General features: G+C 36.2%; 2 protein-coding genes across 4 annotated transcripts; one reads left to right on the forward strand and one right to left on the reverse strand.

Moving 5' to 3' along the window:
• Window positions 1-2,639: 2,639 nt before the first annotated feature.
• LOC120003135 (probable terpene synthase 6) lies at window positions 2,640-5,019 on the reverse strand. Its single transcript, XM_038852048.1, has 7 exons — window positions 4,906-5,019; window positions 4,419-4,695; window positions 3,955-4,330; window positions 3,657-3,875; window positions 3,422-3,560; window positions 3,083-3,331; window positions 2,640-2,988 (listed from the first exon to the last, which is right to left on the reverse strand). Exons 1-7 carry the CDS (start codon window positions 5,017-5,019, stop codon window positions 2,689-2,691), a joined length of 1,674 nt encoding a protein of 557 aa, XP_038707976.1. The 3' UTR covers window positions 2,640-2,688.
• A 3,859-nt stretch (window positions 5,020-8,878) lies between these two features.
• LOC120001481 lies at window positions 8,879-11,984 on the forward strand. 3 transcript variants are annotated; one of them, XM_038849840.1, is made up of 5 exons: window positions 8,879-8,991; window positions 9,092-10,307; window positions 10,396-10,962; window positions 11,299-11,607; window positions 11,716-11,984. In XM_038849840.1, the coding sequence occupies exons 1-5, from the start codon at window positions 8,936-8,938 to the stop codon at window positions 11,812-11,814; spliced, it is 2,247 nt and encodes a 748-aa protein (XP_038705768.1). In that variant the 5' UTR covers window positions 8,879-8,935; the 3' UTR covers window positions 11,815-11,984. The 3 variants fall into 3 exon arrangements, with proteins under 3 accessions (XP_038705768.1, XP_038705766.1, XP_038705767.1); XM_038849838.1 differs by having other exon boundaries at window positions 10,396-11,607; XM_038849839.1 differs by having other exon boundaries at window positions 8,900-8,991; window positions 9,095-10,307; window positions 10,396-11,607.
• The last annotated feature ends 344 nt before the right edge of the window (window positions 11,985-12,328 follow it).

Below are 12,328 nucleotides of genomic sequence, written 5' to 3' on the forward strand. Positions count from 1 at the left end.
CCTGGACATTTGAAACTACTGGAGAAAGAACAGAGGAAGTATCACCTGATTTTAGGGCACCAATAGTGACATCAATAACAGCTCCAGCGGTGGAGGGAGAAGCAGACATGACGAACTTGCTAAATCGAACCAATAATGGTGAAGATTACACAGTTAAGAGAGCCAATGAAGCTCCGATACCATGAAAAGATTGAAAGACCCTGAGGAAGTTCAGAGAGAAACTTGGTTTGAAAGAGATGAATTCTCATTAGAACTTAACCAGAGTTAGAAAGGACCTCTTATACAAGGAAGAAGAAAACAATAAAAAATACAATTGAACCTCTTTACACGCAAAGACAACCTGTCTATATATACACAACAGTACTCTCAGATCTTGCCTATACATGCCTATACATATATACTCATAACATATTCAACTATGTACACACGCCACATACACACCAACACAACTTAGCTAAGAGAGCTTTCATGTATCCTGACTTTAATGTTTGGATTGAGGAGGATCCTAGCGATATTATGTCACACATCCAGCTGTAGAAATAAAGGGCTTGGATACAACTACAGAACCATGCCTCTTTTCAAGGAGAGTGAGTTTTAGCTGCTTATTTTGCTTACTGTTTAATCTGGAGAGAATTTTTGTTTTAGTGCTTCAATTTCCCTCATTGTGTTTTCTTTTTAGTATTTATGTAATCCACCATTTTGATGGCCCGAGTGCCTCTTTTGGCCTCCAGTTCTTTTACCCGATTTTGGGTTCTTGAATATATATTTGGTCATTGACCTTTTCAAAAAAAAAAAAGAAGCTCTCTTGATCGATCATGGAAATCTAGCCAGTTTCTACACTCACGTACGCGTAATCAACGGGTGATCCTCCCCCCTACTTTGCCCGTTTATTCATTACTTTCTAGAGGAAATCTCCATTCAAATAGGGCGGCCATTCTTATTTCTGTATATAAATAATCTACATATTTTCTTTATCCCAAAAATGTCTATTTCATATTTTCATGATTCATCTTGCCACTACACAACATGTTATGGACCTTATGGTAACTAAGGGGCGGCCCTGGGCCTGGGCGAGCTGGGCCGCCGCCCAGGGCCCCCAATTTTTTAGGACCCCAAATTTAAAAAATTTTAGTTATAGGATAGTTTATTTTAAAACTAATCCCAACCTACTTTAAAGCCCACAAATATCATTTATAAAGCCTAAAAAGAATTGAGAGTTAAAACAAACTAATAAAAGTGAGGGGCCTAACCCAATTAGAAAGTAAGAAAGACCACTTAAGGTTTTAGACTCTTAAAAGTTAGATCAGCCCATAAAGAAATTAAGGAAAAAAAAATCAAAAGCCTCTTCAAAAATCAAAAGACTTTTTAAAGTGTGATCCTTTTTATGATACTGATGGAAGAGATTTAACTGTAGAATCAAAAGTTTTGTGTAACATTTTACCTAAAGAAATAAAAAAGCCTATTTAAATACTAAATCATTTGCAAACAATGGATGATGGTTTTCTAAATGCATGGATTGCGTATAAAATATTCTTGACTATTCCAATAACGGTAGTATTCGCAGAGAGAAGTTTTTCAAAGTTAAAGTTGATAAAATCATATATTCGGTCCACCATGTCGCAAGAAAGGTTAAATGAGTTAGCTTTGTTGTATATTGAAAGTGATTTGATGAAAAAAGTTGATTATATTAAGGTAATTCATGATTTGCATATCAAAATGCTAGAAGAGTCATATTTAAGTAATTTTTTTTAGAGTTAAACTTTTAAGAACTATATGATAATAACGAAAAAAAAATTAAGTGGCCCCTTTTTTAAAGTTTGCCTAGGGCCCCCGTAAACTCATATACGCCAACCTGGTCAAGCTGTGATAACGTAGTTTGATCCCTTTTTGGTTAACTTAATTGTCTATATCTATTATCAACTTCTTCAAAAACTACGGAAGACTTAACTTTTCGAATCCTATAATTATATGTATATAACTATATATTATATTTCTCATTTGACATCAATCATACGGGCCGCCCTTGTAATATAATGGAATTATATGATACTATTTAATTAATTAACCAATCACATCTTAACCAATAATTAACTATAGTTGCTCTCATATCTCTCTCCCCTTTCTCTCTCTAAACAACTCTCTCAAAAAACTCTCTTTTCTCCATGGTAGTACGGGGACGAGTTGAGATTCAACGCTTCTCCTCCTCCCCAAATGTAACTCGATCAACTAGTATTTTTTTTTGTTCTTTTGTTGATTTTCCTTCCAGATCGAGTGGTTTTCTCCTCAAATTGGTTGAACCGGGAGACAAGTCCCGTGATATATTACTTTGCTCAAGATTTCTTGAAAGCTGCTGCTAAGGTTGAAAATTTTCTATATATAGAGAACTTTAATTAACTCACAAAAAACCAAGCTGTAAATCATAGAACTTTATTCTTAAATCATAAGTACAAACCATGACTAGAACACATATGACATACATATACATACATATACTGCTTCTTCTTCATTCTACTATGCATCACACCGCACGCTTATACATACATATGTCATACATGCACGCACATACAAAGCCTTAACAAAACTAACACACCATGAGTGAATATAGTATGAGGTACATAATTCATCACACATTTATTATTATTATTGATATTTTACAATCCAAGTTATTATATATTGAAATCAAAGGTTTCAAGCACTGAGTGGGATCTGGTCAACGAACAAGGCCTTGACGTAGTCTTTGGAACTTATTGAATCTGTGTATTTATCGCCAAACTTGTAAAAGAAATGAGAAGTGCGTGAAAGGTTGACAACTGCCATGAGAAGATGCATGGACATGTTATTTGGTCTCAGCATAGGTCCTTCATTAATGTCCTTCCATGCATCTGCGACTTTCTTCTCAACATATTTGACTGCTTCGCCCTCAGAAGCGCCATATTGCTTCATATACACCTCCACTCCTGATGCGGCATCACCCCTTTTTTGCTCATCCTACAACACATATATATATATTATGATCGATATATATATAACTTTTGTTAAAGTTACATATATGCACCTAGCACATTTAGTAATTAATTTGTACCTTGTGGGACACTATGTCGTTCATGAGACGACCGATTGCCATTAGAGCTCGAACCATTTTCGGATTACTCTTCAACCATTCAAATGCATCCACTCCTGCTATTTCACCCATTCCTAGAAAAGATCCTGACAGAATTGTATGATAACTGCTTGAGATTAATCCGTTTTCCAAGTATTCATCAAATGTTGGAACAATGCCTGTGTGAAACCATTCCGCTTCAAGATGATAGGCTCTCGACACTTCTTTCATCTAACAATTAATTAGAAAACAAGTGTTAATATATATATGTTTTGCAGGACATAATTATAGACCAATTTGAATTAATATATATATATTTACCGCATATTTTGCATAAGAGACAGCATAGGATCTCCCTTCACTTTTCAATTGATTCTCAAATTCATGATAAACATTCAAAAGACTGCTATACAGAAATCTCATGTATTCTGGTAGCTGATCAATCTCGTCGATGTCCCACCTGAAAATTAATCAGGAATTAATGTTCATAATAATAAGAAAGATAGAATACACATACACAAGAAAATAGAATATTTGTAGGTGCATGTATGTATACCTATCTATTGCATCAGTCAGCAGCCGAAGTTCTTCAATTGTACCATAGAGATCATATGTGTCATCCAAAATTGATATCATTGTTATAAGTTTGGTGACAATTACTCGAGCATCCGAGTAACGAGGCTCAGAGTAAGTCCCAAGAGACCACATGTGAATTTCTGCTATTCTTTCTCTTGCGTACGGAAAGTTTGAAGGAATGTCCAAAATATTGTACCACCTGCGTGCATTTCAAATATATATATATATCAATTGCATAAATTTTGAATTAATTAATCTTTTTATCGCTTACTACGTACCTTGAAAGTTGGCTGAGCTCCCGTTGGTAGAACAACTGCACTAGATTATAATCTATTTTGGCAAATTTGAGCAACATTTCATTGCAACAATCATCTTGTTCATAGAAAGAGATGTATTGTTTTGATTCAATTCTTGGTATGCCCTTGTGAAAGGGTTGTTGCAAAGCATAAGCTATATGTTTTGCAAGAGGAGATTCACATTCACTTTCTACAAATTTGAGGAGGCGAGAACTCGTGTAAGCAAGAGCTTTGTCCAAAATATTTTCTCCATGCGTATTCAAATGAGAAGCTTCATACAAACTTAGCATGCCCTTGATATCGTTAACTAAACTTTCCTTGAATTCACCGTTACTATCCTTCAACTTGTCGAATACATCTGGAATGAATATTCAGAAGTAAGTAATCATAAGACAGAAAAAATTAAAACATAGAAGAGAAGAAATATATTTAATTTATTGACTAACCGCAAGACATTTTGTAACCAAATTGTCGAAACACTCGAAATAGAATTGCAGTAGTGTCGAGATCACATACATCATTTGGACGTGCTAGATTATGCATGGAATCAAAAGCTTGATTCAGAAAATCCCCAATCTCACTCTCAAAGTGGTACGAGACACCAAGCCGACATAACAAGTTGATCAATTTGACTGTTTCCAGGTTGTTGGCTTTGGAATCAATCAACATATTTTTCACATGCACTGTCATCTCTTCTACTTGTTTTGTGTATGATTCAAATACCTACAACGTTGTCAGGAGACAGGAGTTAAAGACGCTAATAATCCAATTATCATATAATTAATGAAGTAATCACAAGTCATATGGTGTCATTGTATTGAATATTATAACTTAATTAGCTCGATAGATTCATTTCAGCCAACTCTACCATTCTCAAACGGAGTGTAAAGCTAACATAATTAAAGAAAACTAAAAGATGTGACTGGTTATTACTGATTCGTCCAGGGAAATGGAAGCAAAGTAACATGGCCCCCATACAGCAGCATGATAATTTGCTGTCCTGCGCAAAGTCTCTGCAGCAGCAGCTGGTTGAGCTTTTGTTGCCATAGCTAGATATATAGTGTCTATATATATATATATCGAGAGAGAGAGAGAGAGAATTGTGGGTGCGGAAGTGATAAAATATAAGTTGCAAGTGATGCTATTTATACACGAAACCTAGTATCAATGAATATTAAATTATATATATATATATATATTCACGCTGTAGCCTGTATGGATTGATCTCTTATGCGTACGTAGGGCTGCTGTAGTATAATAATCCATGAGAGGTTAATCAATTGTTGCATAATGTTACTGTAGTAGCCTGTATGGGTTGATCAATTATGCGTACGTGGGGCTGCGGTAGTGCGTTAATTTTTGACTGTATTATTATGTACACGCCACACATAGAGCTTCGTCAAATTCAGGGAAATTTAGCCAGCCCCCAGAATCACGTGCCCGTAATAAACGTACATGCATACGCTAGCTAGCTTATCTAACAAATAATTCCTATGAAATAATTTATTACGTGAGCGTATGAAGAAAATAATTTTATACATAAATTCAATATTACACAACATGTTATCAATTCAACGATAAAACTCGAATATAAAAAGTACGTGAAAACAAAAGAGATAAACAATACACAAGATTTAACAAGATTTGACACACATTGTCTATGTTTTTGGGCAAATAACAACGAATAATTTCACTAATATGAAGAAGATTTAAAAAAAAGACCTTTTGAACTCAATAACTAACTATCAAATCTCTTTCTGTCGGACTTTCACACTCTGAAACCCCTCTTTGGCTCTACATGGCACCGTCCCACTATTTGCAACTCAACACAACAACCTCTCAAAACCTACGAATAATTTCTATTTATAAAGAACTGTCCCGATAAAACCAAAACTATGACTCTTGTCCGGATAGCATGAGACCTGTCCGGACAGCTTTAGGGTCTTCCTCGAACGGCTAAACCAGGAAGGAAACTCTGCCTCCAGTTGCACGCCTGCTCTCGGAACAACAACTCCATACAACATCAATTTGAGCCAAAACTCCACAAATACACTTGTACATTAGTATTTCTTGCACTTTCAATTATTACTGCTCTTTAGTAATTTGTGAAAATGGATAAATATATTATATTTGTTGAGTATTTGGATGAGTTGTAGTCAATGAGCATTAATTCAAACAAACCAAACATTCAAATAATTCCCCAAACAATGGGCGATCCTCCATTCCTCCCTACTTTGCTCTTTGTGCTATCCTAGATTAATTCAATGATTCCCGAAAGCAGTCACATACAACTTAAATGATGTGCAGTGATTGAGACTTTAGTCAAAATTTTGAATTATAACAATATTCCCTTTATTCGCTACTTTCTAGAGGAATTCTTATATATTCTTAGTTGTCTCCATTCAAATGGGCCGGCCGCGCATTGATATATAAGAAAATGTATCCAACTCTTTATGTATCTCAAATTCATCCAAAGTCTATCTAGCACGGTGAATCAACAAGCCTACATGGCGTAAATTTAAAAAATATTATCTCTCACAGTTCTATTTTGCTATCAGAAGCATTACATATTCTTAATAAATTCAGTTATAAGATGTAATTAGACAACATAATAACGAAAATCAGTATAATTCGACAATGTAATAACGAAAGTCAATGTAATAACAAAATTCAATGTAATTAAATAACGTAATACTGTTATGACCGATTATGAACAAAAATGTTAGGGATATAAGTCATTTTGATTTTGCTATGGCACAAATTAAAAAAAAATGTTAGGGAAATTAAGCCTATATACATGGAGTAAATTATTTATTTATTTATTTATTTTTATCTCTCTCAATTCTATTTTGCTATGGCACAAATACCCTACCCTCTCTATCAAAGTTAAGTTCTAGTTGCGAGAGAAATAATGATTTCTCTTGCTCTTCTTCCACGCCACCCACCTCCAAGGCAGTATCTGATATGATCTGTGGCATAATTGTAATTAGTCTTTGTTTAGCAGTTAAGGGTGGTTACTGAGTAGTTACTTTGCTGTTAACTTGCTGATGTGGTCCAGTCTGTTATCACGTGGGTATATAGTTACTTTGTGTCAGCTAGGGAGAATATCACGTGGGTATTGGTTTGTATATAGTTACTCTTCCTTCCTGTTGAGAAGGCAGTTAATGAAATAAACAAGTTCTGTTCTGCTAATTTCCTCTGTTCTTTCCATTCCCTTTCCTCTTGCTTGGTCTAGGTTGAAGGAGGCTATCAGTATCTAACTCAACCTCCAGGAATTCCACCGTGAGTTCTCCCTCATCGCTTTCTCCTTCATTGCCAATAACGAGCATGATAGATTGATGTGGCTCACATGGATCAACGTGAATGAAGATCTGAGTCTATTTATATGATATCTGGGTCTATGGATCTGTCTTTCCAATTGACTAAATGGATAGATCTGGGTCTATTTTAATAGAAGAACGGAGGGATCTGAGAATTTTTCGGGATGGGTGGGGCTGAAATTTTTCATCCTGAAATTAATTGAAATTTTCTTAATATTGACCATTCGTTTCATCTAACGGTAAAAAATATTGGGCATCCACTTCCCTCTTCTTCCCTTAGGCTGAAATTTATTTTCTATAATTGGTTTGCATCTCCAAGAGCAATGCAAGATTGGTTTCACTATACGAATCAAGAGTGGTGGTCGTCGCACGTGGAACGTGGGTCTTCGCTCAGGAGAGCAGTGGTCGTTGTCGTAGTCGCTTGGCCTGTCCCTTGCTGCTCGAGACTCCTCCGAGACTCTGTCTACCTACTGACTTGTCTTTACCTAAGAAGTCCCACATGTCTTGTGGTTAGATCGGAGATTCGGCTTTCACTATTTCACTAATAGAATCAAGCTGTTGTTAAGTTCAACGAAGGAAAAGAGAAAGGGATAAATATTGAAAAAGCTCCTGTGTTTTGTATTTTGGATCAATTAAGCCCCTGATATTTTTTTTGAGTTAAACAAACCCCTCAATTATGAGAAATGGTCTAAACAAGCCCTTCTGTCAAAAAGCTGTTAAATGATGCTTATGTGGACTTTAATATCTTATGTGGCTTTGATTTGATATAAATAATTATATCTCAATGACATGTCACTTAAATCAAAATATGAATTAAATTAAAAAATCTTAAATTACAAAAAAATCACAAATTCTCTCTCCTCCCCTATCTCTCTCTTCTTCCTCCCCCCTCCCCTCACTGTGCAAAGTCTAATCCTATGTTGGTGCAGGCCTGGAGCAACAATGATACTCTATATACTCTTTCCAATAGGGCTGTCAAAAAAACCCGAGAAAACCAAACCGACAATTTGATCGGTTTAATTATTTTTCTTTTTTGAAAACAGATTGATTGATTTTTTTAAAATAAAAAACTGAAATAATTGGTCGGTTTTGAATATTTTTATAAAACTGATCGGTTAAAACCGACCGACCGTTATTAGAAATATTATAATATATAATATATATATATATTATAATGATTAGTCATTAGTTTTTAATTTATATATATTTATATACAATATATAGTATTTAATAATTAGTCATTAGTATTTACTTTACTACTTATGACTTAATAGACATGAACTTTGAGATTTATATTAGGGAGAAGTACCACAGAGGCCCCTGTACTTTGCAAAACGGGTTATTTGAGCCCCTTTACTTTTTTTCGGGTCATTGAACACCCTCTACTTGCAAGAATGCGCTACGTTGGCCCTTGTATTACATTTCCGTTAAAAAAAAGCTGAGTTGGCAAAAGAAAATGACATGGATTTTATTTAAAGAAAATTGAAAATGACATGGCAATTGATGGGGTTAAGTTACAATCTCACACACAGAAACCCTAAATTTGTGAAACCCTTCTAGAGAGACATTTGAGAGGAAGGAGTGTCGTCGATCATCGATCTAGGTTTTGTCACAACTGGGTTTGATTTCAGATACAATCGTCGATGAAATGTCTCCAACGAAGGTCAGGGCTGTTCGGCGAAAGAAAATACAAGAGGAGGTGAGTTTGAGATTAGGGTTTTTTGATATGGGTTCGATTTGGGGTTTTTAGGGTTTATTTTCTCACATGGTGTCGATTTTGTTTTTCAGTACTCTTCTAGTAGCTCAGATAGTGAAGTTGTTCCTGAAGATAACTCCTCAGAGGACGATGAGGAGGTGATTGTTGTGAGGGAGAAGGTTAGAAACTACAAAAGGGGATGGAAGGATGTATATCTACTGCAAGAGAGTGACAAAGAAGGTGAAGATGATGATGAGCAGGTTGATGATGAGCATGATGATGAGCAGGTTCATGAGGAGCAGGATGATGAGCAGAATGATGAGGGTTTAGGTTATGAGGAGTACGATGAGGAGCCTGGGGAGAGCGAGAAAGGTGTTGATAGTGATTATTTAGACTCTTCTGATCCAGGAAGTTACAGGGATAGTACAGATGAGGATCCAGAGGTGCGGGATGATGCAATTAGAAAGAGAAGCAGATTTCCATCATACAAAAAGGTGAAAGGTATTCTGAAATTTGAGCTTAGCATGTTGTTCACTAGTAATAATGAGTTTAAGGATGCTGTTAGCAATTATGCTATAATGACTAGGATTGACATTCGATTCAGTAAAAATGAACCTAGTAGATGTAGAGCCAAATGTAAGGGAGCTACTGATTGTCCATGGTTGATATTTGCATCATATAGTAGACAAGTGGATAGTTTTCAAGTAAAGACCTATGTCAATGAACATACATGTCAACCAAAAAGGGGTTTAAAGTGGTTAACTACAAAGTACATGGTGAAGAGGTTCTATGGCTTTATTGCTGCCCACCCAGACATAAAAATTAGATATCTGAAACCCTTTATGGAACAAGCTTTGGAATTAGATGTGAGCTTAGGCCAATGTAAAAGGGTGAGGAAGACTGTATTAGCTGATTTAACGGGTAGTTGTGTAAAGGAATATGCACAATTAAGGAATTATGCTGAGGAGTTGATGTTGTCTAACCCTGGAAGTACTGTCTCATTGCTTACTGATAGGCAAGATGAGAATGGACCTGCTCCATTCAAAGCATTCTATTGTTGTTTTAAGGCATGTAAGGAGGGATTTATGAAAGGTTGCAGACCAATATTAGGAATTGATGGATGTTTTTTAAAGGGATTAGTTAAAGGGGAATTATTGACAGCAATAGGCCGTGATGGGAATAATCAAATGTTCCCATTAGCTTGGGTTGTGGTACTGGTTGAGAACACTGAAACATGGACTTGGTTTCTGAATTTGTTAAAGCATGATTTAGGTACTGCTGAAGGTGAACTTTGGACTCTGATAAGTGATAGACAAAAGGTATGTGTTTGTGTATTTTCAGTTAATGATATCCCTATCTTAATTGTATTTCATGTCCATTACTCATTTCTTGTATTCTTTGTTGTAGGGCTTGGTTGCTGCTGTAGCTGATACATGGCCAAAAGCTTATCACAGGTTTTGTTGTAGGCATTTGTATGCAAATTGGTGTAAGAATTATCCAGGCAGACATCTTAAGCATCTCTTCTGGCAGCTGGCCAAATCAACCAATATGTCTGATTTTGAGCTTAACTTCAAGGAGATTGAGAAGGTGCATCCAGCTGCTGCAAAGGATTTGATGCTTGTGCATCCTAAGTATTGGAGTAAGGCATACTTCAGTCCATGGTGTCAATGTGATTCATGTGACAACAATCTCTGTGAGGCATTCAATGGCACTATTGTGGAAGCTAGGAGCAAAAGTATAATTTCAATGCTTGAGGATATTAGAAGGGCAATGATGAGGAGAATTAGGGACAAGAAGTTGGGAGTAAATTCATGGAAGCAAGAATATGGACCACTTATTCATAGAAGGTTGATAAAAAATGTAACAGATAGCCATTTATGGGTGTGTGAATGGAATGGAGGAGGAAGTTATGAAGTGAAAAATGGGAGAAGTCAATTTGTGGTGAAATTGAGGGATGGAACCTGCACATGTGGGGCATGGCAGATTTCTGGAATTCCATGTCCCCATGCATCCCGTGCTACGCATGCCAATGGTGAAAAACCTGAGGATTATCTTGCACTTTGGTACAGGAAGGAGACATACTTGAGAGCATATCAGGTACCAATTGAACCAATTAGAGGGGAGAACATGTGGCCGAGGAGTGAGCAGGACCATTTACTACCTCCTAAGATGAGGAAGATGCCAGGGAGACCGAAGAAAAAGAGGAGAAGGGAACAACATGAGACTGTCAACAAAACCAAATTGACACGAGAAGGGAGGATTATGACTTGCAAAGTGTGTAAGGGCAAGGGGCATAATGCTAGGAATAAGGCATGTCCTGGTAGGATGACTTCCAGTAGCCAAGTTAGTGGCTTAACTTCAACAAATGAACCAAGGATGACAAGGCAAACAAGTCAAGCATCCCAAACAAATGAACCAAGGATGACAAGGCAAACAAGTGCAGCCGTGGCCTCAATGCAGGGAGGATCTAATGAACCAATGCAGGGACAACCTAGCAGGACTAGGCATGTCAGTCCTTTTCACAGGGAATGCAGGCCAAAAACCAAGCCAAAAAAGAGGACATTATTGACTGGTCTGGGTCTCTACATTAATCCTAATACAGGTCGTTCAATCCTAAACGTAAGTTTGATAATTTGCATTTTCTAGCATGCAGATGTATTGTATGTTAATGTCAAAGCATTATTTTGTTGTTTAATATTATGGTGTTTTTTTCCTCAATTTTTACAGCCTGGGACTTCTATGTCAAGGGTAATTGACCGTGGAAGTGAGAATATGAAGAACAAGAAGCATGGAGTTGATAGAGGGTCATCTCGTGGGCAAATATGATGTTGCTGGCATGTTTTTGTTGTGTCCATCTCTGTTTTGATTTATGTGTATGTTTTGTTGTTGATGTTGGAACTGTTTAATCATATTTTGTAGTATTTGAGGATGGCTTGTGTAATGGATCTATTGGAATCATGTTTATGCACTGAATCTATTTGACTCATTTTTATTAATGGATGCGATTTTTTGGAATTCGAGGGTGTAATTTGACCCATTTGTTGAAAATATGAGGGCCTAAAAAACCCATTAATTAAAGTACAGGGGGTTCTTTGACCTTAAAATATGAAGTTTACAATCATTTCAACGAAATTGTAACATATCTACTTTCATAGTAAAAACAAAGAATTGGACACGTGTCATTATTTTATTGGCCAATGACACGTCATCGCCTAGTCAACATATTATAACTTATTAGAAAAATCCAGCTCAAATAGATAACTGCCACATAAGCACCGTTATAACAGAAGTTGCTTGAGGGGCTAATTTAGCCCATTCTTGCAAGTAGAGGGTGTTCAAT

Source organism: Tripterygium wilfordii, chromosome 7, assembly GCF_013401445.1.
Source record: "Tripterygium wilfordii isolate XIE 37 chromosome 7, ASM1340144v1, whole genome shotgun sequence".
Classification (NCBI taxonomy): domain Eukaryota; kingdom Viridiplantae; phylum Streptophyta; class Magnoliopsida; order Celastrales; family Celastraceae; genus Tripterygium; species Tripterygium wilfordii.

Excerpts from the sequence above, each read along its gene's own strand:
- LOC120003135 (XM_038852048.1), bottom strand. The coding sequence starts at position 5,019 with ATGGCAACAAAAGCTCAACCAGCTGCTGCTGCAGAGACTTTGCGCAGG. Across the intron at positions 4,331-4,418 it reads TGGTTACAAAATGTCTTGCG|ATGTATTCGACAAGTTGAAG; the intron begins GTTAGTCAATAA and ends TATTCATTCCAG. Across the intron at positions 3,876-3,954 it reads GAGCTCAGCCAACTTTCAAG|GTGGTACAATATTTTGGACA; the intron begins GTACGTAGTAAG and ends AAATGCACGCAG.
- LOC120001481 (XM_038849838.1), top strand. The coding sequence starts at position 8,936 with ATGAAATGTCTCCAACGAAGGTCAGGGCTGTTCGGCGAAAGAAAATAC. Across the intron at positions 8,992-9,091 it reads GAAAGAAAATACAAGAGGAG|TAGCTCAGATAGTGAAGTTG; the intron begins GTGAGTTTGAGA and ends GTACTCTTCTAG. Across the intron at positions 10,308-10,395 it reads TGATAAGTGATAGACAAAAG|GGCTTGGTTGCTGCTGTAGC; the intron begins GTATGTGTTTGT and ends TCTTTGTTGTAG.